At 31.7% G+C, this 27,686-nt stretch overlaps 2 protein-coding genes across 2 annotated transcripts; one reads left to right on the forward strand and one right to left on the reverse strand.

Moving 5' to 3' along the window:
- The first annotated feature begins 1,152 nt into the window (after window positions 1–1,152).
- Window positions 1,153–12,441, forward strand: LOC139499371 (phosphatidylinositol-glycan biosynthesis class W protein-like). The gene is made up of 9 exons (XM_071288056.1): window positions 1,153–1,254; window positions 2,114–2,301; window positions 3,590–4,009; window positions 5,404–5,557; window positions 6,272–6,394; window positions 8,336–8,466; window positions 9,097–9,235; window positions 10,065–10,155; window positions 11,529–12,441. The coding sequence occupies exons 2-9, from the start codon at window positions 2,120–2,122 to the stop codon at window positions 11,753–11,755; spliced, it is 1,467 nt and encodes a 488-aa protein (XP_071144157.1). The 5' UTR covers window positions 1,153–1,254; window positions 2,114–2,119; the 3' UTR covers window positions 11,756–12,441.
- A 10,066-nt stretch (window positions 12,442–22,507) lies between these two features.
- LOC139499393 (tubulin alpha-1A chain-like) lies at window positions 22,508–26,478 on the reverse strand. Its single transcript, XM_071288074.1, has 3 exons — window positions 26,138–26,478; window positions 25,727–25,949; window positions 22,508–23,708 (listed from the first exon to the last, which is right to left on the reverse strand). The coding sequence occupies exons 1-3, from the start codon at window positions 26,138–26,140 to the stop codon at window positions 22,579–22,581; spliced, it is 1,356 nt and encodes a 451-aa protein (XP_071144175.1). The 5' UTR covers window positions 26,141–26,478; the 3' UTR covers window positions 22,508–22,578.
- Window positions 26,479–27,686: the final 1,208 nt, after the last annotated feature.

Consider the following 27,686-nt stretch of genomic DNA (forward strand, 5'->3'; position numbering starts at 1 on the left):
GCATCCTTGCTCTGACAGTTCAAGTGCTAAATCTATGAATTTCAACATCCACAATTTATTTACAGCTCTTATGGGATGTACTCCGTCCGATGTTAGGTTGAAATTCTTTCTATATTTAACTTTAGTGTCTCTTTTTGTCTTGTTTGAAAGGATAAAATCTTGAGAAATTCTTGGTGTAGAATAAAGGCGGTTGATCAATTTTAGGTGGTCGTTAAAGTAGTCAATCTGTTCACTTAGTTCTTTGTCTATGTTTGTTGCCAATTGGACTTTTCTGTGACCTTTGGTGGCTTTATTTACCAGGAGTGACGGATATGTCTTTTTTTTTACTATTCACAATTAAGTTAATTGAATCTTTAGGTTTATTGGCCCTTGTGATCGAATAGTATGGACACTCTATAAAAAGCACTGTGGCAGATGGTTTTGTTGTTATGATTTGTTGTTTGAGATCCCTATAGTGTGTTAAAGTTTCTTCTATATTTTGATACGGTGATTTTCTAAACTGGATGGTTTTGTTAATTTCTTTTACATATATCAATTATTGGTGTGCTATTAGGTGTGCTGTCCAATAAAAGCAGGTCCAGACGGTAACAGACGATGGGTCATCATATTCATACTTTTTTTTTACGAATTTCTGATTTCTTTGATATTTAATCATTATAATCAATAAAATCTCAAATTAATCATACTATACTTTGTTTAACCTATTTATAATTTTTTTGTATATTATGTTTGAAAATTATTTTGGGCGCCGTGATCAGCAAACTAATATTTCTTTGTTTGTTTGTTTTAACTGATTGAGCATTTGATTTTGACATTTGATAAAGGACTTTCCGTTCTGAATATTTGTACTTTTAATCTGGTGGTGGATTACTCATTGATTGAGGTGCTCCTTCAGTATTGGAGGAAGATATGGAATACAAGTTACAAGTTACATCGGAGTTCGATATTTTTGATTTTTTTTCTTTTTTCTAAGTAAAGATAATATTGAATTAGTATCTCAATAATTTGCAAACCGTATACCAAAATATTGTAAGAGACAGGGTTCATTATCGGAATTCATACCATGTTTATCCGAAAGCGGATTTATTTTTTAAATTTCTACTGGTATTTAAAAAATAAGGGAAATAAGAAATGTCAAACAGGGAACTAGTAAAAAATGTTCAGAGTCAAAAGTATGCTTTCTTTCAGGAACTTTCTCCGTTTTTGAAGAAGACTTAATTTGACATCAAATTTTTTTGGGCATTAGGATTTCTGGTAACTATATTTTCTGAAATTAGACTTTTACAGACCAATAACATAACACAATCATCCCAAAAAATATAGAATGGAAGCACTGCAAATTAGGGAACGCCCATTACTTCAAGGGGGCGGGGTGGTATGGTGTTTTCCTAAAAAAAATATTCTGATCCCCAATTTGATGAAAAAAGATAATCTGATCAAGCAAAACTAATGACAAAAAATGTTCTGAATACAGATACCACTGTAGTTTGTACCTTTGCAACTCTCGAGGGGAGCTTCAAATAACACCCCAACCCAAATATACATTGGTGTTGGGGTGTTATCCAATAATTTGTAACTTTGATATATTTTGAACACATGAAATTAGTAATATGAGGCATGCATATAAGTGTTACCTGTGAAAGGGGACAAAGTAAACCTATGGAATACTTTGAGATATCATGTTAACTGTAGATGTATTATATAAACATTTACCATGTACAAAAAATGTATACATTTACATGTATTGTAAAAATTTCCAGCATGATTTCTGGTAAAAAAGTAATTGAAATACAGAAATATATCCTATGTTTATCCAGTCAGTAGGAAGTTTATGTATGATGTAATTTTTAATGTATTAAAACAAAGAAATGCTATCTTCAGGTAGCATTTTACCTTTCTCTTGTTTTAAAATATATTTTGATTAAAAAACATATTAATTTATGCAAGACAAGAGTCAAATGAGATAATTTGTTCTGATAAATATCAAAATCTAAAATGGCAATTATAAATCTTTTTGAATAAGACAATGTACCAGAATTCAAACTAGACCTTGCAAACTTGCTGCTTTCATTGAACAGTGTGCTTTCAAATAATGCTGTGTTTAATTTTGTAGAGAATTATGACAACCATGGAGGAATATAGAGACCTTCAGGAAAAGTTTGTAGCCAACCACACAGGAACCAGTGTATTAGAAATTTCAGTAGTTTTATCTGTACCAGTTGTGTCTGTATTTCTTAGAAGAGCTTTACTGCTAGCCTTTCATATTCATGCACAGACTTCATTTGGACAGTCAAGTTTTTGGTATAGTATTTTTCTGTAAATTTTTTCCATGATTAAAAAACATTTTGAACAAGAATGAAATAAAATAAAAGCACCTTTTAATAACAGAATTTAAGTTTTTTTCAAATACATGTACATATACATGTAACAAAAAATAAATAAAAACAAATGACAAAATTTAAATTGCTTCTACTTAATTAACTGATGTCGAACCTATCCACTAACATGTCATATGCTACTTATACTATGTAGCTAATACAATTAAATAAAAGATATGCATGTTTTAGTAAAGCATACTTTTACATCTACGTTTATCATAAACTTGAGAATGGAAATAGGGAATGTGTCAGAGAGACAACCCAACCAAAGATCAGAAATACTGCTGAAGGCCACTCATAGAAAATCTCACCTTGAGGCGTGCTTCAGCTGGCCCCTAAACAAAAGTGTGTACTAGTTCATTGATAATGAACGTCATACTAAACTCCAAAATATATAAATGAACTTAAATAAAAAATCATTCAAGACTAACAAAGGCCAGAGGATTATGACTTGGAACAGACCCAAAAGTGGGTGGGGTTAAACATGTTTTGTGAGATCTAAACCCTCTTCTATACCACTGGCTACTGTAGTTTGATTATTTGTTTTTTCTTCTTCAATATAAAAAAGAAGATGTTGTATGATTGCCAATGAAACAACTCTCCACAAGAGACTGAAATGACATAGAAATTAACAACTATAAGTCACCGTACTGCCTTCAACAATGAGCAAAGCCAATCATAGCCAGCTATAAAAGGCCCTAAAATGACAATGTAAAACAATTCAAACGAGGAAAACTAACGGCCTTAATTATTTAAAAAAATAATTCACAAAAAACAAATATGTAACACATAAACAAACGACAACCACTGAATTACAGGCTCCTGACTTGGGACAGGCACATACATACATAATGTGTCAAGTCTTTTTGTATTTGTCTTGTGTGCAAATGAAATAAAACCAAAAGATAATTCAATTTAAACTTTGTTTTAAGTTTCTTGATGTTAATTTGTTAATGATAGATGCTTTGATAAGTTCTCCATCTTTACAAATTAAGTGTCATTTCATACAAGAAACTTCTAACAGAAAAATTGGTCTGTTAAGGTGTCTTTTAAATTGTTCATTTTATTTTTATGATCTGGAAAAAAAAACAACAGTTAAGGGTTTATAGTTATAATCAGTGGAGGATAAAAATAGAGAAAAGTTTGGTTACCCAAAACATGATTATATTCCTGTTCATCTTTAATATATATGAAAACTCTTTTTATTGCAGGAAGATTTTCATGATTGACTTCCCATGTTTGGTGCTTCCAACACTCTTGTCAGCTACCACTCATTCAGAAAGTCTTTATTTCCTTTTCTTCTCTGTGTTGATGGTAGCAATTGTTTCCATTGTTTGGAAGTGTTACAGAATTCCAAATTTAACATGGAAATATGCAAAGAAAAGAGTGAAAGACTTCCCAACAATTGAATTAGATGATAGATTTCAGTTCATATCCAATTTCAAAGCCTACACATTGATTGGGACAGTGATATCAATATTAGCAGTAGATTTCACAGTTTTCCCTAGGAGATTCTGTAAGACTGAAACTTATGGTACAGGATTAATGGATGCTGGTGTGGGGTTGTTTGTTGTTTCAAATGCAGTTGTCTCCCCTGAGGCACGAAACAAAATGATACAAGGTCAGAATAGGTAGAGTATTTTTAAAGCTAACACATTTAGATATCATTACAATTACAAATCACATTTTTGCTCTAACCAATGCTCTTTTTCATTCAATATCACCTGTGAAATGTTTTATTTAATTTGAAAAACAATTTTGACTCAAAACTTATTGATACCTCAACCAAACATGAAAGTTTGAAATTAATCAGAATTTTTTTTAAAATAATAAATGCAATACAAAAATTCATTTAGATCAAAGTCGTATAACTAACATACATGTAAAACTAATATAAGTCATTTATTTAGACATAATTAAGGGGGCTCTCAGTCTTCACACTGAACTGCTAAATCTACAGGCCCTACTATATTTTGTTATAAATGAACTTTATCGTATACTTAATAGAAAAATTAAATTAAAAAATGGGGTCACCATTCATTTAAGCTCACAATCTTTTGTTTATGTCTTTTTTTTCTGTTGAACTAATAGGAGAAATAGAGGTAATATCGAAATAAAAAAATAACCTAATTACAGAAATCGCTTAAATTTTACAAATATTTAGTTTATGTACAGCTTATTTGAAAACAATAATAAAAAATATAGGTCACCAATGAGTTAAAAAAGATATTTAAAATTTAACGCCAAAAAATGGCATTTCTGCACCAAAGGGAGATAATTTGAAGCTTTTTCAATGATATAAACATTCTAAAAGTCATCTGGGGCCAAACGGAATCGATTTTTTTGTTTGATTTTTGTACCATATCATAAAGTTATAATTAATAGTGTAATAAATAAAATTTGTAATGAAAAAATAAAGGTTTAATTTTTTGATGAAATTATGTACCCTCGAGTAAATTTATGCATTCTTATTGTGTTTTTAATTTTCTCTTCATGCAATGAAACAGTTATTGTACGAATATTAGCGAACAATATATCTCCCATAGTATATTAAGTGTACTCACTATCTCTTGCCACCAACATTAATCATTTAATGTAATAACTGTGTTTAGGGTTTTATTCTATGAATTAAATTGAAATAATATGGAAAATACATATGAAATTCTAATGCAACAACGTTTGTATTGTCATTTTGATTGGATAACGTCACTTATTTACATTGCATCAATTGACAATTGATGCTATAGGACGTACATGCAAGCGCAGATGGCATATGACAGATTTTAAATACATGTTTTAAAGTTGTTTTCTATCAGTTTCATTAGAATTGAGATAACTGTATTGTATTTTAAGCTCAGAAGGCATCAATTTGGGATTTGATGGTCGCAAATACCCGTTAACTGTCTCCGCTAACGAGTCGCCAGTAAACTTAATTTGCGACCATCAAATCCACAATTGATGCCGTCGGAGCTTAAAATACAATACAGTTATCTCCTAATTGTAAAACTTATATTTTATTTTAAAGGTTTTACCAAGTCTATAAGTCTATCCTATCTAGTCTTCCATTATTGGTATTAGGATTAGCTAGAGTTATAACAACCAAAGGAGTGAACTACCAGGAGCATGCAACAGAATATGGTACACATTGGAATTTCTTCTTTACTTTAGCAGCTGTCAAGGTAATATTTTAGATTGACATTAAAAAAAACAAATGGAAAAAAAAAGTTGAATCAGCTTGTTATTGTTTAGTTTATTTTGTATGAAATAACATTCATTTGAAAATGAAGATTGAAAACTTAACCTTTGTTTTCAAACTTGAAAAAAAACCATTTTTAGTAAACATACAATGTATAACAAAATCAGTACACTCTTGAGGTGGAAACCTGAAATGCACCAGAGTCCTTGTTTTGAAAGGAAATCAGAATCATTTAGAATGTAACCGATGATGTCAATTGAGTATGTCTGCTAGAGTTGTTTCCCTTATACCAGTAGGTAATATACATGTATATATCTTTTTGTCATCCCAACAACAATAGTTCTGAAAGTCAATATATATATATACTCCCTAAAAACCTTAATGAGGAAATCAAAGACAAAAATGATTCTTTAAGCAAATACTTTTTTGAGGGGTTTATATTTGCAAAGATATTTTTTTTTTATTTACACATTGAAAAAAATATGACTATAAAGTAGCTGTATCAAGATTTGTTATCAGTCCTGAAACTGTTCATATTCTATTATGAAACTAAGATATCATTTAGAATTGTATAGTTCACAATGATTGAGTTGAAATGAACTGGTGCATGAATTTTTTACTGCTTTTCTTGTTGTCATATACTCAGTTAATGTTTTTGATTGACAATGTATTCATATAATTATTTGTTTTTCTTCAGATATTAGCCAGTATTTTAAGTTTTCTACTACCAATAGTGTATTGGAAATTTGTTGTGGTTTTATTGTGTATTTTGCATCAGTATCTCCTGACATACAGAGGCCTGAGCCAGTACATTATACAGGTAGTTGTTTTAACCATTGTCCATAATATTTATAGTTGCCACTGACCGTTAAGCAAACAGCAATCAATCAGTTGAAAGTGTGTCAGCTCAAAAATCACATGGAATTAGTTTAATTATCTTTGACCAATATTTTTGATATTTCAAAGATATGATAAAACAAGTTTATTAGATTGATTTTCATGAAATTAAACAAAATAGCTATATATGTATAACTGAATACAAAAATCTATTAAATGTGGAAAACACCAAAAAAAATACACATCAAAAAAGTAATATCAACTTGACCAATATCTGTTTAGAGGTTTCTGCGGTAATACAAATTTTAGATAACTAATAAAGAGAGATGACTGAAAATAAGAATTGAGTCAATAAAAAATAAACAGTAAAATCAGTTTTATCTATAAATACCAGATGAGCAATGCAGGCTCCATGAAATTATCACTTCTATTCATCATCCTTAAAAATGGTAAAATCGAGAAGACCTCATTTTGTGTGTCGCTACTCTTCCTTCCACAATCAATCAATCATCATGCCTCTGTGTCCTATAGGTCGCATTTGTCATCTATTCTTATGATTATTCAGATTGAGTAATTTTGGGAGAAAAATGACAAAAAAGGCAATCCCGATATTGTTTCCGTCATCAGACTGACTTTTAGTCATAGACTTCCGGTTTTAAACACATGCACAAGTACATTGAGAACCAATTGTATGATAGATAACAAAAATGAAAAATAAATAAGCCAATCAGAGCGTTCTCCATATCATGGTTTTTAGATCGCAAGAACCACAACTTTTATACCTATTTAAAGAGAACAATTATTTTTCACGTTTATCTACATGTAAACTACGATTATACTACTTTAATATATAGAGACTCTCTGTATTCTGTCTACTGTTTTCTTTGAAATGCTTACTATTTAAAGGGTCATATCAGTTGCATATTGGAATAAGTAATTAAAACATGTGGAAACAAGAAGTTGTCCATAGTACATGGATGCCACATCGGCACTATCATTTTCTATGTTCAGTGGACCAAGAAAATGGGGTAAAATGTCTAATTTGGCATTAAGATTAGAAGGTCACATCATAGGGAACATATTTACTAAGTTTGAGTTGATTGGACTTCAACTTCATGAAAAACTACCTCAACCAAAAACTTAAACCTAAAGCGGGACAGATGGAGGGATGAACAAACGGATGCACAGACTAGAAAACATAATGCCCATAAATGGGGCATAAAAATTTATTGTTGAAAGTGAAAGTAGTGATTTGGCCCAAAATGAAAGTATGGTAGAAATTAGAGAGGGCATGACTTCTTTCGGGACCTCGGGATCGGGTGTCTTTAAGCTCAGGGTTTCGGGATTGGTTCTTATGGGATCCGGGAATTCTTTATTCCAATTTCAGGATGTCAGGATATAAATTTCTTTAAATTCGGGACCTAGGGATTTCATATTTTTAAGCCCAGGATTTCTGGGATCAGAACCCCTCCGACCACCTGTCAAGTTGGCCTTAGTCATTTATACAAGATTCAAATCCTACCATTGGCATATTAATAGGGATCTCAAAAGAAAAAAGCAGAGATTGATTGTCCTGGAAGCATATTTTATTAGAATAAAAATGATTTATAAGCAGTTAGATTTGTTTCTTGTTTGAAGCGGTCCAAAATTTTAATTTAAAATGTATTGTAGCAAAGGGGAAGAATAATTGTGGTCTGAGGTCAGAAACACGAAAATAATTAAATTTTAAAAAAATAACAGACTTAGGAAAAAAGGGAGAGAGCTTTTGCTTCCTTTTATGAAATTCTCCAGACAATATTTTTTTTTATAAAGATTCATCCTACAACAGTTTACAAGCTGTAAATGCCTGCGATATCGCAGTTGTGTTCTAGTACTAATAAAATAGTAAAGAAATTGCTACCATTGTACATTTGACTGTTTCAAGGGCATTGACGGCCAAGGTGGAAGACATGGTATATTAGACAGTAACAGAGAAGGGATTATATCAAATGTGGGTTATTTTATCATGTACTTGTTTGGGGTGGAGATTGGAAGATTAGTTTTTAACAAGGAAAGGTATGTATAAGGTGTTACATACTACTACAGGGAGATAACTCTAAAAATCAGCTGGATTAGACCTTAGCTTACTAGCTTTTGCAAAAAGTTTTAATCACATTCTATTGTAAATATTTTATGAAAATATTTTGTTAATTAAATCAGCCAAATTAAATTTAGTCAAGATGTTTGGTTCCACCATACAATATTTTGTGAAAATGTTATGAAAATTAAAAGAGCCAAATTAATTTTGAAGCTTAAACTTCTGATAAGTCTTGAGTAAAATGAGAACTATATTACGCAAAAATACCAAATAAACACACAAACTTATTTCTGAATATACACACAACTTCAGTATAACAAAGAATAGAATATTAGTTAGAGTACTTATTCACTTTTAATCATGTCAATAGAATTATGTGATGAACCAGCATAGCGCAATATTGACTGACAAACAAGTTTGAAATCTGTATGCACACACGACGATCACCATAAGATATGATTCCACAGTATATAAAGTAGTAAATTTACATGAACATAACTAGCATGAGAAAAATATCCAACATCGCATTTTGAATCTTATAATTTGTATCTCATCAGTGACAATGCACTTTTTCACATGTTAATAAGTATATTTATAAATTGTTACAGGAAAACAGTATCAGATTATATGAATCTGTTAGCAGTATTATTTTTATCAGCAGCATCTTTATTTACTGTATTACCATACCTCACACAGATAGAACCTATATCAAGAAGATTTACTAATGTACCATATGTTATATGGATGGTATGTTTGTATTTTGTACAAAAACCAACTTAAAAGTAATAGTTATCAAAAGTACCAGGATTATAATTTAGTACGCCAGACGCGTGTTTCGTCTACATAAGACTCATCAGTGACGCTCAAATCGAAATATTTATAAAGCCAAACAAGTACAAAGTTGAAGAGCATTGAGGATCCAAAATTCCAAAAAGTGGTGCCAAATACGGCTAAGGTAATCTATGCCTGGAATAAGAAAATCCTTAGTTTTTCGAAAAATTCAAAGTTTTGTAAACAGGAAATTTATAAAAATGACCACATGATTGATATTCATGTTAACACCGAAATGTTGACTACTGGGCTGGTGATAACCTCGGGGACGAAACGTCCACCAGCAGTGGCATCGACCCAGTGGTTTAAATAGTTATCAAAAGTACCAGGATTATAATTTAGTACGCCAGACGCTCTTCCTTCTTCAAGACTATGTTTGTGTAACCTTTTACTCATCCAATATAATGGATTCTTTATTTCCCAATAATGACATCTACTTCTATTTTGTATTTTCATTTAAAAGTATTGCAACTTTCAAAATATAAATTTGTAAAAGCAATTCTTAGGGATAAGTTATGCAATATGTCTTATTTTAACTCCAGATGCTTAGTCACTTACTCAGTTGTGAAAATTTGGAAGACACTCATTTGGTGAAGAATATAAATGGTAAAGAGAAGGCACATAGAAATGACTAACTTTTTACCAGTTCTAGTGTGTTCTCAATGTTCTTTGTTTTGATACTATTTCAGTCATTATGTTTTTGTTTGCACTAGCAACTTATAAAATAAATTTTATTTTGTTTCAGATTGGAATATGTTTACAGCTGATGGCTTCTTATTTGTTAATAGATTTGATCTTCCTCTTTCTCAAAAGTTTACAAAACAAAAACAAAAAAGGTGAGTCCATTTCATGCTTTTCATTGTGAAAAACTAGCATAAAAAATTGTAATGATATCAGGTTTGGGCAATTATCTGTTTGGTAATACCACAATAGAAAATAGTTGTATCATAAACTGGACAAGTCCAGGTGATTTGTCCCACTTGATTCTTGTTTGTTCAATCCATTTTTAATTTTGATGAGTCAGCTTAGTTGTTTTAAATCTCATTTAACTCATGTAGAATTAATAAGGGTAAACACATGTGTCAAAGTTTGAAATGCAAGAAAAGTTGGAAGGAAAAGAAAGATATATAAAATATTCAAATATTTAAATTTTATTTTTATATTGTGGTCAAAATTAGATGACATGTCAATTTGTAATAACTTGTTGCACAATCAACTATAATTAAAGTCATATGAAACGAGTGAGTGGTGAAAAATAATGTTTATCCAATTCTTGAACCAATGCATGTATATATCATAAACTTAGTCCTCTGTGCACGATTTTATCATTATTTTCGCAAATATATCATATAATCGTCAATTTTTTTTCTCTCTGTTTGTTATGATTTAACAAATATGGCTGCTCATTAAATGCCGTGTTTTGAAGCCGAGGTTTACCGATTGTCACCTTATAGTAAACAAATCACAAAAAGCATGGGTATTTAGCACGTGTTTAACATGTATAACCAGATATTTGTTTATTTCAATGACAGATCCATGCGTATTGCGATCACCGGATTTTTACGAGGAGGGTTACGCTCGGGTCACTATGCATACAGAAAATATGTCGGGGAATTGCTTCCTGGAAGCAAGCAATTAAAAATAAGTTAACTTCTTCTAAATGTGGACAAATTAAAGAATTTTCCTCAGAAAAAAGTATATGTACATAAGTTGTATAATGAAAACTATCCATTTAGTTATAAAACACATATGCATATTTTTTTTTAATTTGAGATTTCTTATGACTTTAAGAATTGAATGATTTTTTGTAACTTCATTGGGGTGTAAAAGCGTTGACCGAAGTACATTTTGTAGGAAGCGTGGAAGCGCTTCATTGTAAAAATATGCGCACGGTCAAGGCTTTTACAACCCTATGAAGTTACTAAAAGAAGCATTCAATACTTATAATTACATTTTTTAGCTGGGATCATGAAAACACGATTTTTATCAAGTTTTTATTAAATATACCTGTGCACTTTATTGTGGGACCTTGTGTCATCATGAATGATAAATTTTATTGTGTAATGAAGTTGATTAAGGAATAACGGGAGATTTCAGTGTAGCCAATCAGAATAATGTATTATAATGAAACATACACTTAATGTAATTATATAAATATGTTTAAACTAATTGTTTCCTTTACACACTTTAAAACACTTGATTATTGCAGGTAAAAAAGAAGATAAGGTTTTGTACAGTTTGATAGATGCTGTGAACTACAATGGCTTGTTATACTTTCTGATAGCCAATTTATTGACAGGGTTAATCAACCTGAGTATAAAAACAATTCTGGTACCACCATTTTACAGTGTTATTATTATTGTTAGTTATATGATAATATTATCAGCGGTATCATTTATTTTATATGTAAACAATGTTAAAATTAAATTTTGGTGACACAGTTGTATGTGTCACAACTTCAAAGTGATACGACGTACAGACTAAATATAATTTCATTATTGATTTGAAATATTAGTAATACCTTAAAATTAAATTCTGGTAGCAGTATATGCAGTTCACAGACATGATAAGAAATTGATTTGCAGATTAAGTACAAGATAATTAGTCACTTTTTATATTAAGAACGCTATAAATACTGGTGAATAACTTTTTTGTGTAGTACAAAGTCTCTTTATGCAAAAATAGTATGTTTGATATTAGTTTTCTATTTTGAGAACATCCATTAAAAACAATATTAGTGAATGATTTATAGAAAGAAAACTAGCATTGAATTGTTAACAGAGTTTTTTTGTTATCAAAATTACATCGTTAGAAATTTAAATAAAAGTTTAAATAGAATCATGAAACACTGTCTCAAAGTATTGATTTTGGAAAAGCCTCACAGTCTACCTGTTTCAAGGTATTGTATGTATTAATTTTATATTGCGATACAATGTATAGGTATTCAATATGCATAATGCATAATGCATGAGCTCAGCTAAATGTAGATCTTTTAATAAAATCAAACATTATCACTTATTTATGGTTAAACATATATTAAACTGGATTGATTTTTGTGCAATGTTTTAAGGCTGTGATCATTTATTTTTTAATTTTATAATAAAAGTGAATAGTAACAGATATTTTGTTTTAGTGTATTGTTGTTAAGTTCTTACATGTTTAGCCTCTGTGTTTGGTGAGACTTCAGAATACTGTATGACAGAAAGTGTTTATCATGTTGACATTGTTACTATGCTTTATCCAAGAGTCTTAGCTTTATTAAGATAGAGATGTAGTTAAAATATGGAACAAGTGCAATGTAATAAAAATATTCCTAACATACAATTCCAATTGAAAATTATCTGTTTCATGAGGAGTTTAAAACTAGTTTTGGCTGTTAAACCATTGTTATATGTTCTAAAAGACAGCTGAAAAAATAAATTGTCAGACAAGTAAAAATTATGCAATAAATACATGATATGAAAGGGAGATAACCGTGGTCAGCTTTAACATAATGGTTTGATATTATTAATTTCGTAGTTGAATTATCTCCCTTCCATTTACTAAATTCACTGAAAGAAGACATCTTGTATATCAACATCGAAAACTATAAACATATTTTCTTGTTTGAAATGGCAAGACCTTCTTAGTTCACCTAATGGAAATTCCATGGAGATAAAGCCTCACCCCTTTCCTATACGGAATTGTAAAACATCTCTAATGTAATTTAGATAGTCACCAACTGTCTATTTACATTTTTAATTGTAACAATAAAACATTATAGTACTCCTGATGTTTTGTCTCCCTACGGTTCATCTCTTTTATGTCAACTATTGTCAAAAATCCTGAAAACGTTTAAGAGCCCCATCACTAGATCATAAACATTCCAAATTATCATGACAAGACATGTATCTTTGCATAGTGAATAGAATCTTTGTAAAGTGTTAATATGAAAAAAAGAATATTAAGGGTACAGGCAAAATACATGCAGTTTTCTGCTCACAATAGACAGATGCTCATACAATATATCAAGCTCTAAATTGTCCGGAGTCTGAAAGGGTTGGAAATGTATTTAAAACAAATACTATCAAGGATCTGCTATTTGCAATAAATGCCCATTACATGATAAACAAAAGACAACCTATGGTGAGGTTCTTTACTTAGGACAGACACATGAACATAAAGGTTGCACTTTATAAATACATCCATGCCTCTCCAAATATTATTCATAGATATTTTGATTTGTTTACATACTGGTTTCCATATATGATCTCTATGTTTCATCTCACAGAGAAATAACTTAGGTATGTTACCAGTATGAAAACATACAACAGCTGTGAAAAATGAATTTTGAGGAAGACCCAAACTGAAGGTAGGGGTAGAACAGATTTTTTGTATAAGTTTAAACTCTTAAAAAAGTTTCGGGCACATAAATGTTTTGGCCTTTGAATAAGAGAGTAGTGCATTTCAACTTTCCATTCTAGGGTATAATTTTTTAACGAATTTTTATAGTTAAAGTGGCACAGCTTTAGCCACAAAGGGAGTTTCTATGGTAAATTGCAGTGTCTATATTCACAGAAGTGCAACCTTAAGCCTGGTTACAATTGTCTGAACAAATGCTTTACCAGACCTTATTTTCTGGCTACATTTAGAGCTCACTTTACCAAGGTGAGCTTATCTCGTCACTTTTCATGCACAGACCAGAAAACATAATGCCGGGCCCTCTACTATCGTAGATGAATCATACAAAATATGATTGAGCCAAAGTTGAGATCAACAGCAAATACCCCGAGCGGTTAAGCAGTTCCTATCACACTATTGACACCTTCGTGATTTTAATAACTACCGGTATCATTGAAGTAAACAACTGTGATAATTTTACATATGGGGATTTTTTTCAAAGAGTAAATGAAAACCAGAGTGTGGCACAGACAAGTAGAAACATATTCAAGGTCATTCAGTATACAGGTATTACGATAACGGCCAATCTTGAATATGGTGTCCTTAAAACTTTTCAAAGGAACACCTACAACTATGCTTTTGTTTTATTAAAGAAGTAGTTTGTTGTGATGATAGGAGAGCAAACACGAAAAACTTGCAATATCAAATCAACTGGAAGATACATAGAAACGCAACACTAGATTTTTTTTTTAATTCCCATTATTGTTTTTAAAACAAATCAGTTCGAAATTTGAATTGATAAACGTCATTTTTAATGTTCAAATCATTTGGTATATATACACTGAAACCCTGATTTTCCCCCATACCGATGGATGTGTCATCGTCGAAAGCAATGACTGCATGTAACCAACGCCAAAATGATTGTCAGAAAGGTCCACCAATTCTGTACGGAGTTTTTTTTTGTTATGTTTTGCACCTTTTATTTTGTCTTTGTTCCACGCATAACATTGTGTTTTTGGCAATTATGCGGGTGAAACTTTAGGACTTTACGTGTAAATGTTTGTCTGCAGTCATTTTTTTTTTCATTTCTGTTTATATGAAGCATGTACGGCACGAATCTGTGTGTCATGGCATTTGGCAATTCGATTAACAACAGTTGACGTTGCGTAATCAAATTATATTCTAATGCAATTATTTTGTATCAGTGATTTTAAGTGTAGCCGTGGATTGAAAGAACTTTTTCATAGAGAAAAAAAATCCTGAAAAATGCACTTATGGGCTCCAAATTTTGCTTTAAGAAATTGGTGCAACCTGAATAATCCGGCATGATCAAAAAGCACAGATAAGTCAGATTGGGAAAGAGAAGTATGGTAAGCATGAATAGTTGCTGTACAAGGATCAAACAAGATTTGGTAAAAAAAACTAACAAAATGAGTGTTGCGTTTCTAAATTCAGTCAGTATATAAAGCATTAGTTGTGTATTTAAAAATGTCTTACAATCTCAATGTTGTTTCCCCAAAAAAATAATATAGAAGTTTTACAGTTATCGAGATCACCAAGCTTTTAAAGATTTCATACACAAAAACAATTATTTGTAAAATATAATTGTAAGGTTGGTTTTTAAACAATTTTGAAACTTGGTTCACTGAGTTAAACTTTATGAAGCTTTGTATAAAGAGTGCTAGTCATCGTTTGATTGTTGAAAAAGGTATGTATTTTTTTAAATTTATTGTTGATTCGATATCTTATCTGTCACAAAGACAAGAAACGGATACTGAAACAAAAGTTTTGATTGAAAAGAAATATAAACTTCGGCATCGGTTGAAACTTGCTAAACTATAAAATTAGTTTCAGTTTAAATTCTTCCTATAGGTGCATAATATTGAGCTATGATCTGCTGAGAAAAATGAATGAATAGGAGAGGAAATTGGCAGTAAAACATGTATAATATTGAGGGATTGCTGCCCAAGTTCAAAATTGAATTCAAGATGCTAATGATATCCTTTCTGCGTAAAATAGAAGTATAATATATACTCGGTGGTATCCCTTTCACTTTGAATAAAATATGTCTTTTGTATACTTTCAGAATGGCTGAAGGCTTTACTTCTGTTCCAGAGATGGAATTACAGAAAAGTTTGAATGTGTTTTATACTTCATACGGACATCTCACCAGATCAAAAGTTTTGCCTGAAGTTGTTGAAACTGCTTATGCTGTTTTACAAAAAATACAAGAAACAAGTGAACTGTTTAAAGGTGAAGTGGTAAAAGTTGGAAGTTCAGCTTCTAAGGTGTCAGCAATGTTTGATGACGAAAGTGACGTATTATTTCCTATCTCTATTGAAGGACTAATTGAAGCGACTAAAGATCCGGAATTTGTAAAGTTTAAATTAATGAAACGCTGTGTGAAAATTTGGGAAATCTGTTCTGATAATGAATACTTAAGCCCAAGTAAATTTTCTGATAAATTTTATGATTTAATAAAAGATTGTTTAGAAAAAATGAATCCAGACGGTAAGATCGAATTAGAAGGAAAGGGCACAGTTGCAGCAACTCTAAACTGTTGCCATGAAAAGTTCGATTTTTCTGTTGATTTAGTTCCTGCAGTTAGATGCAAACCATGGAGTACACATCCATATTGGATTCAAGACAAGACAAGGCACTGGCCTCCGAGGGAATTACTGGCTACTATAATTGAAAGGGGTACCGAGCTAGTTTCAAAGTCATCAAGAGATGGTGGAAATAATTGGCGTTTGTCGTTTTCCCATACTGAAACAGAGCTAGTTACAAGTGCAGCTTCTGTATTCCCAATATTTGGAAAGCTCTTGGTTATTTGGAAAACGTTAAGAAAGCTTTATTTTTCACCACAAAGCAGACATTGTACAGTAATATTCAAATCGTATCATCTGAAAATCTTATTTAATTTTATTGACAAGACTCCAATAGAAAACTTGCATCTTGGTTATTGCAAGTTTACCCTTGGCACTAACAAAAGTGCCTCAAATTTTGGTACAAGGAACGAATTGGGAAGACTGCCTATTGAATGTCATATAAAAACCCAAACTATTATGTATTTAGCAAGGCTTTTCACCTCAAATTTGAATCCCTTATTACATGAATCTTTTCAATTAACTAAAACTTTGGATTCTAGTGGCACCTATTCATGGTTCACTTTTGCAAAAGATATTCTTTCTGAATCTAACATTGATATAGATAGACTAAAAACCTGTGATAATTTAAAACAATTAAAAAATATTAAAAGCTATATTAAACCCCAAATAAACTCATACTACAACAACCTGTTGATAAATAAGTTAACATCTATTGATGATAAAAGTAAATTAAATTTTTATAAAGCACTTGAGCCAAATCTATTGATCAAACCTTACCTCTCTAACCCAAACTTTGAATTTAGAAAATTAATTACAAAACTTAGAATCAGTGATCATTCATTATTAATTGAAAAAGGGAGGCATTTTAAAATTCCTCGCGAAGAGAGACTTTGCAAAAAATGCAAAGTACTAGATGATGAGAAACATTTCTTAATAAATTGTTCTCATAATTCAAATATTAGATTAACATATTTTGATTGCATTAACAGAGAAAGTAATTTATTTGCTAATCTCACTGACAATGACAAAGTTATATATATACTTAACCCATCAACACCAACACAAGTGAATAAACTAGGATCCTTTATAAAAAAGTCAATGGAACTGAGGACAGGGGACCCTTTAATATTTACCTGAATTTGTGTATATATATTGAGTTACTTAGTTATTGTCTTTATTTGTTTTTGTTGTTGTTACATTATGTCACAAACTGTAAAGTTTATATGGCAATAAAACTTTGAATTTGAATTTGAATTTGAATTATTACACGAGGCAATAGACAACCCGAACAAAGAAACCTGGGAAAACCAGAACCTTGGTCTTAGATTTAAGTTGTCATTGGAACGTCTACGAAAACATATAGAGACAGGATTTCTACCACATCTGTTTATCCCCACGGTCAATCTGTTTTCCAATGGCATACCTCATTTCGTTTTAAACCATGGACTCTTTACAACTAACAATTTGGCAGACTTCGTGAGAAATATTCAAAAAACACACAGAACGGACTTTTTCCCCGGAGGATTTTGAAATGTTGTTGTTACTCATTTGCCATCTGCATTATTGTACTCATCAGAACTTAGTTAATTTTATTTGAGTTTTTGTTTATTTAATCGGTATTTGTTTATTAATATATTATATTAATGTTACAAACACTTAATTTACTAAGGCTTTCACAAAACGCCTACTCAGTCATATAAGAATTAAAAGAAAAGAGTTAAAGGTGATACTTTAACTTGAGCTAATCCCAGTGTTATCGCACGTATAAGTATTACTTAAAACGTAATGTTGCATTTTTCAGACAAGGTTACACGATCATTCCGAAAATATTATTTTTATGGCTTTATCATTTGTAAATATGCAGTTAAATTTTCAACTATGCATGGATTCGCATGACATGCTGTGAACTGATAATATTTTTACATTTTCATATTGAAATGGTCTTTTCGATGAATTATTGTTATAAAACAACATCGCTTCTGCATAGAAGATTTTGTTCTAAGATTGCAATGTCCATTCTTTCAAAAAAAACAATCAAAATATATCAAAAGCGTAAATACTATAGTAAATAAAATTGAGAATGGAAATGGGGAATGTGTCAAAGAGACAACAACCCGACCATATACTGATATAGCAGACAACGGCCGAAGGCCACCAATGGGTCTTCAATGCAGCTTGAAACTTCCGCACCCGGAGGCGTCCTTCAGCTGACCCCTAAACTAAACTCCGAATTATACACAAGAAATTAAAAATCATACATAACTAACAAAGGCCAGAGGCTCCTGACTTGGGACAGGCGAAAAAATGCGGCGGGGTTAAACATGTTTTTGAAATTTCAAACCTCCCCCTTTACCTCTAGCCAATGTAGAAAAAAAACCGCACGACAACACGCACAGTAAAACTCAGTTTAAGAGAAGTCCGAGTCTGATGTCATAGAGGTAACAAAATAAAATAAAAAAATGACAATAAAATATAAATAACAACAGACTACTGCAGTTACTGACATGCCAGCTCTAGGCCTCAATTAGACTGATTGAAAGATTATGTCATCATATGAATATCAAGCACAAGGCCTCCCGTTAGGGGTTTAGTATTATACCATCATAAAATATATGAGAAGAACATAACCCGTGTCATGCCAACAACTGGTTTTAAAATAAATGTGTTTAATTCCGATGCAAATTAAGACCCTATAAGTGTATCAATATTAAAGCCAAAATATGCAATCTTTATTGACCTGACAGCAGTATCGTAACTATATACCTTCTTAAATAGTCTGTTTAAAGATTTTGTTAGCTTTCGAGGTGAATACTGACATTTTTGTGTTTTATAAAGAATATTACCATAAAAAATTGGATGTGAAATACTTGAACGTATAAGATGTCGGCATGTTGAGTTATATTTACGAATGACGCCCTTGTACCGATGATAAAATAGCATGTAAACAGTATAATTCAAACGAGGTTCATTCAATGAAATGATGGGAAATTCTCTATTAGGTAGTTTATTTGTATCGGTTGTGTTTGCTCTTGAATTATATCTTGCTATTTCTTGCAAATAATTATTTATAAATAAGCACAATTCACATCTGCTTTAAATATAAGTAGTAGTTTAATGGGTTAAAATTGCAAAACCATTGAGCTTACACCATTATTATTCTTGCTATGGGAAGTTGACCGTGATTCTATATGATACATATTTAAGCACGTCCTAAATCAATTTGATAAAACAAGTTATTTGTGGGCATGCATATGTTTATATAATTGATTTATTGTTTCTTGATTTTTTTCATAGCAACAACAATACTATAGCAAATGTATGCAAATGGTCATGTACAGAATATGTATAAGATTGTTCTTTTTCCTGGCAAGTACTTGTTAAATATTCGAATGATTTGTCCCATGTAGCTATGATACCAACTATAACTTGGTAGCAATCTAAATATTTCACCCTTTAAAATGGTTTATAGTGATGTGTCTGTTCATTTGCCAATATATCTTTCCACATATGAACTATATAACCACTAAAAGGCAAGCGTACTGCATAATAAAATTAAGATTGGAAACGGGGAATATGTCAGAGAGACAACAACCCGACCAAAGAGCAGAAAATAGTCAAAGTGCTCCAATAGGTCTTCTACACAGCGAGAAAATCCCGCACCCAGAGGTGGACTTCAGCTGGCTCCTAATCAATAAATACGTTTGATTACATGTAATACAGTTACGATAAGAAGTCGTAATACGTAGTAAAATTGAATAAAAGCAGAAGTTGGTTAACACAGCAATGAAACAACTACACAATACAACGCAATCTAGAGGTCAACAAATACAAAAGTGGTTGTACATTAAGACAAGCTCGGATTGTTCCAAGTCAGGGAATTTTTTAACATATATAATGATTTACTTTTATCAATTGTGACTTGGTTGGAGAGTTGTCTCATTGGCACTCATACCACATCTTCCTATATCTATATAACAGACTATAATCAAGATCATTACGGGTACAGGTCAAAACTGTGTGTACACGGTCATACATGTCATCATACTAATGTACACCAGGTTTGCAAAAAGATAAAAGAATACTACAATACAGTTACCAACGGAATGACAAGGACAACCCTAGTACACATACCTCACAAAGTCACTCAACACAACATTGTAAGATCACTCCTTGAAATGGTTAAGGGTTTAAGAGAAAGGTTTTTGTAATAACAAATGACAATAAGGTAGTCGTTCAGTTTCGTTTTATAATGAAATCTATAATTCAATGACTTTTCACACGACTATACAAAGTTGAAAACCGGTGTATGATGCTGGCCGTTCGACGAGATAAAAGCTATTCTATGTTTTTAAATGCAGAGCTATCAACATTAATAGACAGATGATATATATGCAAAAAAGATATCCACCTCACTTTAAGTAATAGAGAATTAATTACTTTTGGAGTGTCAAAATCAAGTACTTGATAAATTGCATGCTTATGTTGGTGATTTTTAATAGGTTCCAAGTTTTGATTTTTCTACCCTTATACCACTTTGCCCTATAGTCTTATTAATAAAAAAAAAATCACACACCTAATTAAATGGGCATTTAAAAAGTCAGAATGCGAATATTTATGTTCAATCTCTTATAGGTCATTTTTTCAGTAACAACAAACAAAAGAACTATGTCAATTCATTATTGGACATGCTTTGATACTATATATGCCCTTGCATTTTTACTAGATAACATTTTGTTCGCTTTAGAGATTCTGTATACCGTCAAATTATCGGATTTCTAATGGGGTCTTACTGTGCATCACTTATTGGGGACCTGTTTCTGTACTGTTATGAGTTATAATATGTTCCCTTGTCACCATCGTATGGTGTTTATCTCAACTTGTACGATTCGGTCGCGTATGTAAGAACGTATTAGATTTTAATGAAACTTAAATCTATGTATTTTAGAAAAGTTATTACACCAGGGTTTTGAATATTACAAACTAGTCACACCATTTACTAAATTTTATCATTGGTACAAGGATATCATTCGTAAATATAAATCAACATGCAGACATCTTATACGCTCAGGTATTTCATATCCAAGTTTTTATGTTCACAACAATGTTGACATTCACCTTAAAACCTAACAAAAACTTTAAACAAACCTATAATAAAGTAGGGATATAGTTACGATACTGTTGTCAGGTCATTAAAGATGGCATATTTTGGCTTTAATATTGATCCACTTATAGGGTCTTTGCATCGAAAGGAAATAACACATTTATTTTAAAACCAGTTGTTGGCATGATATGGGTAATGTTAATTCTTATCATATATGTTATGATGGTATGATACTAAACCCCTAACGGGAGGGATTGTGCTTGATAATCATGTAATGAAGACTTACTGTTTCAATCAGTTTAATTGAGGTCTGGAGCTGGCATGTCAGTAACTGCTAGTGGTCCTTTGTTAATTTATATATAATTGTCATTTTGATAAGTTTCTTTTGTTACCTTTTCTGACATTGGACTCGTATCTCTTTTAAACTGATTTTTACTGTGCGAATTGATATTTATTTTTTTCTACATTGGCTAAAGGTATAGGGGAAGGGTTGAGTTCTCAAAAATCATCTTTAACCCCGTCGCATGTTTGCGCCTGTCACAAGGCGTTTGTTGGTCTTGTATGCTTTTTAATTTTAGTTTCTTTTATATATTTCGGAGTTTAGCAAGACGTCCATTGGTGGCATTCAGCTGTTTCGCTGCTCTTTGGTCGGATTGTTGTCACTTTGACACATTCCCTATTTCCATTCTCAATTCTATAGATTACCAGATGATGAAACTTGTTCCAATTTTTTACAGTTTTATCTGGTTTAACCTATATCTACTGGCCGGGAGACTGTGGTTTTCCTTTATTTCTTTTCAGAAGAATCGGCTTACACCCCTCGTCCTTCATAGCGACCAAAAGCACACCAAAAACTTTAGAAGTAGTTTCATTACAACTTAAAGCCTCTTAAAACCAAAAACCACATGGAGTCTTTAACTAACAAGTGTGTATGCGGAGGTTGGGAGTCATTTGAATCCAAAGTAAATCTCAGATTTAAACTGGGCAATGTTTTAGTTGAAAATTAAAAAAAATAGTGTTAAAAAATGCAATTGTCAATATTCGTTGTCAAAGTTGGAATATTATGATTGGTATTTTCAACTCAATAACAAGCAGTAATTTGTTTAATGTTTTTAATAGTTACTATTTGGTAACAAATGTTCATTGCTGTTATTAAAACTGTTCATTGTTTAATACTCTTCTCCTTCTTCTTCTCCTTCACCTTCTACTGAATCTACACCAACTTCTTCGTAGTCCTTCTCTAGAGCAGCCAAATCTTCACGGGCTTCTGAGAATTCTCCTTCTTCCATACCTTCTCCGACGTACCAATGGACGAAAGCACGTTTGGCGTACATCAAGTCGAATTTGTGGTCAAGACGAGCCCATGCCTCAGCAATGGCAGTTGTGTTGCTCAACATGCACAATGCTCTTTGTACTTTAGCCAAGTCACCTCCTGGTACAACAGTTGGTGGTTGGTAGTTGATTCCGACCTTGAAACCAGTTGGACACCAATCGACGAACTGGATGGTTCTCTTGGTCTTGATGGTAGCAATAGCGGCGTTGACATCTTTAGGGACAACATCTCCTCTGTACAACATACAGCAAGCCATATATTTTCCGTGACGTGGGTCACATTTTACCATCTGATTTGCAGGCTCGAACACTGCGTTTGTAATTTCAGCTACAGATAATTGTTCATGGTAAGCTTTTTCAGCAGAGATAACTGGTGCGTATGTAGCCAATGGGAAATGGATACGTGGGTATGGTACCAAGTTGGTCTGGAACTCAGTCAAATCGACGTTCAAAGCACCATCGAATCTGAGGGAAGCAGTAATTGAACTGACGATCTGTGCAATCAAACGGTTAAGATTTGTGTATGTTGGTCTTTCAATGTCCAAGTTACGTCTGCAGATATCGTAGATGGCTTCGTTGTCTACCATGAATGCACAGTCGGAGTGCTCAAGAGTTGTGTGAGTGGTCAAGATGGAGTTGTATGGTTCTACGACGGCAGTGGATATTTGAGGTGCTGGGTAGATGGCGAATTCCAGTTTTGATTTCTTTCCGTAATCTACACTGAGACGTTCCATGAGGAGTGATGTGAATCCTGATCCGGTACCACCACCAAAGCTGTGGAAGATGAGGAATCCCTGAAGACCGGTACATTGATCAGCCAATTTACGGATTCTGTCCAAAACCAGATCGACGATTTCTTTTCCAATTGTGTAGTGACCTCTGGCGTAGTTGTTTGCAGCATCCTCTTTTCCAGTTACCAGTTGCTCTGGGTGGAATAATTGACGATAGGTACCAGTTCTTACCTCATCTGCAATAAAGAAAAAAAATAATCATGTAATGAAACCTAAAACCATCAATATGAAATCCAGACAAGAAATAAGAAATAAAAAAGGGTTTCATGATTGATTTGAATGCAAACTCAACTGATTTAAATAACTAAGTTACCAATTTTGAAACTATGTTTGACCAAAATACCATTCGCTTAACTGTTTAAGTGGTAAACATATAAATTGATGTACACGGGACGGGACACCAATCTAAATAAACACTTGAATGTAACAGTATATCAAAGGAACAGCTATATTTAGTGTTTCTTGAAGGGGTAAAATTTACGAGCTGATGTGATGTCTTAAAACAAGACCATGGAAGATATAATACTTCCACGACTAGACCTTTAGCCAGCACTTGTCATTTGTTTATTAGGGACTATTTGATACTCGCACTTGTTTAACAATTTGTGTTTAATCCTGATATTTGATTCATGCTCTCCTGAACGGCCTTGTTCTTTAAATCATTTATATATTTTTTACTTTATGTTTCCATTTTTCGGTATTTTGGTTATGTAATGGTTATTTAGCCCATTTGTTATGTTTAAGTTGTTTTTAATTATTATTTTTATTGTGAAGCATAATTAAATTCTTTCATCTTTCTGTATAAATGTTTAATTGTTAATCCTCTTACATTTTCAAAGGATAATAATCAGAACAATTCGTTACACGTTTTGAAACAATCCTTGTAAACGTTTAAAATTTAGTTGAATACTTGAACTCGTTAACTTTATGATATATTCAATTGTTAATAATAGAAAACATCAACTTTATCTGCCTTTGGTTACTAATTAAACTTTTTTGATTTTTATTCTATAAGATAAGATAAGAATAGTTCAGATATTTATTCCAATTAAAGGGCCTATGGAGAGTGAAGTGCTTTTAAAATTATTACAATGATTTTTTTTTTATAATTGAGAAACACGAATAATTTTGACAATCATGTACAAACATGAATATAATCTAATTTTAACATGTTTAAGATCTTAAGCCACTTATTCTATATAATGATATAAATGTGAAATAGATTTATAACCACTTTTAAGGATTATGTACCCTTTTATTGTTTCAATGCTATACATGTGAGAATCGTCATAGAAAATCCTCAGCCTTTTACCCTCGTATATACCGTTATATTTGACAATTGTGTACTTAAAAAAGATAGGTGATAACAACATGTTATGTTAACAAACGTTTTCCCTCAAACAAGTTTTTAAATACAGATATTAGTTGAAATAAGTACAAATACATCGTACAACTAGAGTTTTTTTTTGGGGGGTTGTAAAGGTTGTTTCTGACTTTTTCTAAACCATCAACGCTAGCATAGCGCGGACAAACAAGTGAGAAATATATGTTTAAATGTTATAGCGGGAATCACTATTATAAAGTCTGTAAATTTCAGGCCCATGAAAATATTGGCTTTAATTTAATAACACAAAATGCCTATTTTCTATAGGTGCAATGAAACAACAAAATTCTCACTGTGAGCGACGTTATATAGCGTTTGATATATATATATGTAAAAACTGGTAACTCTTTTTTATTTAGTTTTTTTTTGTTTATTATTGCACTTTTAAAATTTCGTAAAACACAGGCCTGAAGAAGGGTCATACACTTTAAATGTGTTATAATATCCGACTCACGGTTCCATTTAAATTTAAAATTAAGGAGATGTGGTACATATTTTACCTGTGTGTACTGTATAGGTGTGCATTTTAAAGTATTTAAATAAAGCAGAAAAACGTGAATGGGTGATAATTATCAAATCCTTCAAGATCAACGAAAATAATTGTCCCAATTGCCCAACTGTATTCGTGTGTAGAAGAAATCTAATCGATTTAAAGTACAATGTATTACAAATCTACCTTTATATTATATTGTGAAGGTCAATCTTAAACATTTACCAAAGTCAACTTGCAAGCATACGCTCAAGTCAAAGTGGAGAGCAATAAAAAAAAAAGTAGACTGAACATTATACTCCATTGCTAAGAATACATACCGACAACAGTTGGTTCAAGATCAACAAAGACAGCCCGGGGTACGTGTTTGCCAGCTCCTGTCTCACTGAAGAAGGTGTTGAAGGAGTCATCACCACCTCCGATGGTCTTGTCTGAGGGCATCTGACCATCAGGCTGGATACCGTGCTCCAAACAGTATAGTTCCCAGCAGGCATTACCGATCTGGACTCCGGCCTGTCCGACGTGGATAGAAATACATTCCCTCTGAAAGTTAAAACATAGGTTGTTAATTCCACTGAAAGTACGGAAAAAGTCTCCAACAATATATATACAATTGATACTTCCGGTGAACGCATGTGTCTTTTAAATTGGTCATTTCGATAAACATTGTATTCAGAATATATCTTTAACACTTTTGAATATTTGAATTTAAATATTAAATGAAAACTTACCATTTTTCTAGAGTATATATGTTACCAAGTAAATAAAAACAAAGATACAGCTCAGGGTGAGTATGATGCGTCACGTTGAGCAATAACTGACATCTGACTGAATGTTGGATACAGTTGTTTATATATGTCGCATATGTATCAGGGGGTCGTTATGGTAGCATAGATTTAAAGGTCTATCGATCAGTTAATTTTTCCTTTCGGGAAGGCCAAACGAAGTTAACATAGTTATGTTTAGGAATAACAGCTGTTTAATGAAATTAAATCTACATTTTTTTCAGCTTTAAATATTTGGTAAAGCTTTTTGTTTTGACATGTTTTCGTATTATCATTATTACTTCAACAAAGTAAGATTTTATTTCAACAAAGTAAGATTTAAATTCAAATAAAAACGACAAATACACATGTAGATATATTTTATTAAATGTATGTAAATAAAACGAGGTGTGGTGTTTACTGAGGGTGTTTACGTCAATGAAACTGCGACGTAATAATATAAAAATGACGAAACAGTCCAACATATAAAGTCTTCATAAGAAGATATATTTATATGTGTTTGTAATATAAAGCTCTGAATCACCTCAACTATAGAAAAGCAGGGAGAGAAAACCATAGATCTGATATTAAACTCGAGTTCTCTAACAGAACCAAAAAATCACATCATATAATATGACAAAATATAATGAGTTTGGAACAAGTTCTTTACAAGTCTTGTGCAATCATGATTCGAATCGGTCATACAATTTGAAGCAAACAATTTATATTATACATCAAAATTGATATAAAAAACTGTGACAGTTACATTAAAAATGCTTGGCCTAATTATTTTTTTTTCTCTAAATTACAAAATATATGTAAAATGTGTCCGCCTTTGTTCTTGCAAAATATTTGTCTCACGTTTAACAATGCAAACAATATCTGTAAAAATCCATAAGATCTATAGATTGTTTATTGACTTGTCGACGTTAAATTGTCAGATTACATACAAATTTTATATTAATACGATTCAAAGCTGGAGGTTTACATTTTAAATGTAGCATTGATACTATTCAAAGCTTTACATTTAAGTTTGATTATATCCATCCAAAGCTTAACATTTGAATACGTAGTTGATTATATCCTTCCAAACTTTAAAATTAGACAATCCCATATATTACATATTGTATAACTTAAAATATTTGTAAAAAAATCAATACTTAATATTTATCAACTATAAACAAATACATTTGTCCGAATAAACAAATACATTTGTGTTGTGTAACTATGTGCGTGCGTGTGAATTCCTCCGCCTGACTAGCGTATATGTATATATTGTTTCATTTGAACTTATATTGACAAATTGTCAAACTCCGCTAACTAGCAACCAAGAAATGAGTAACGTTTCTCATCGTTGATATCTGAATTGTACAATTCTGTTGGTCGTTAATTACTAAAACATAATTATTTTAATGGAAGGTTATTTGTCATTAAAGTCACTACCAATTACACAGAAAAAAGTATTAAAAATACATACTTTCCTGTTATATTATATATACAGTTAGGTTTGTTTTCT

Source organism: Mytilus edulis, chromosome 1, assembly GCF_963676685.1.
Source record: "Mytilus edulis chromosome 1, xbMytEdul2.2, whole genome shotgun sequence".
Taxonomy (NCBI): domain Eukaryota; kingdom Metazoa; phylum Mollusca; class Bivalvia; order Mytilida; family Mytilidae; genus Mytilus; species Mytilus edulis.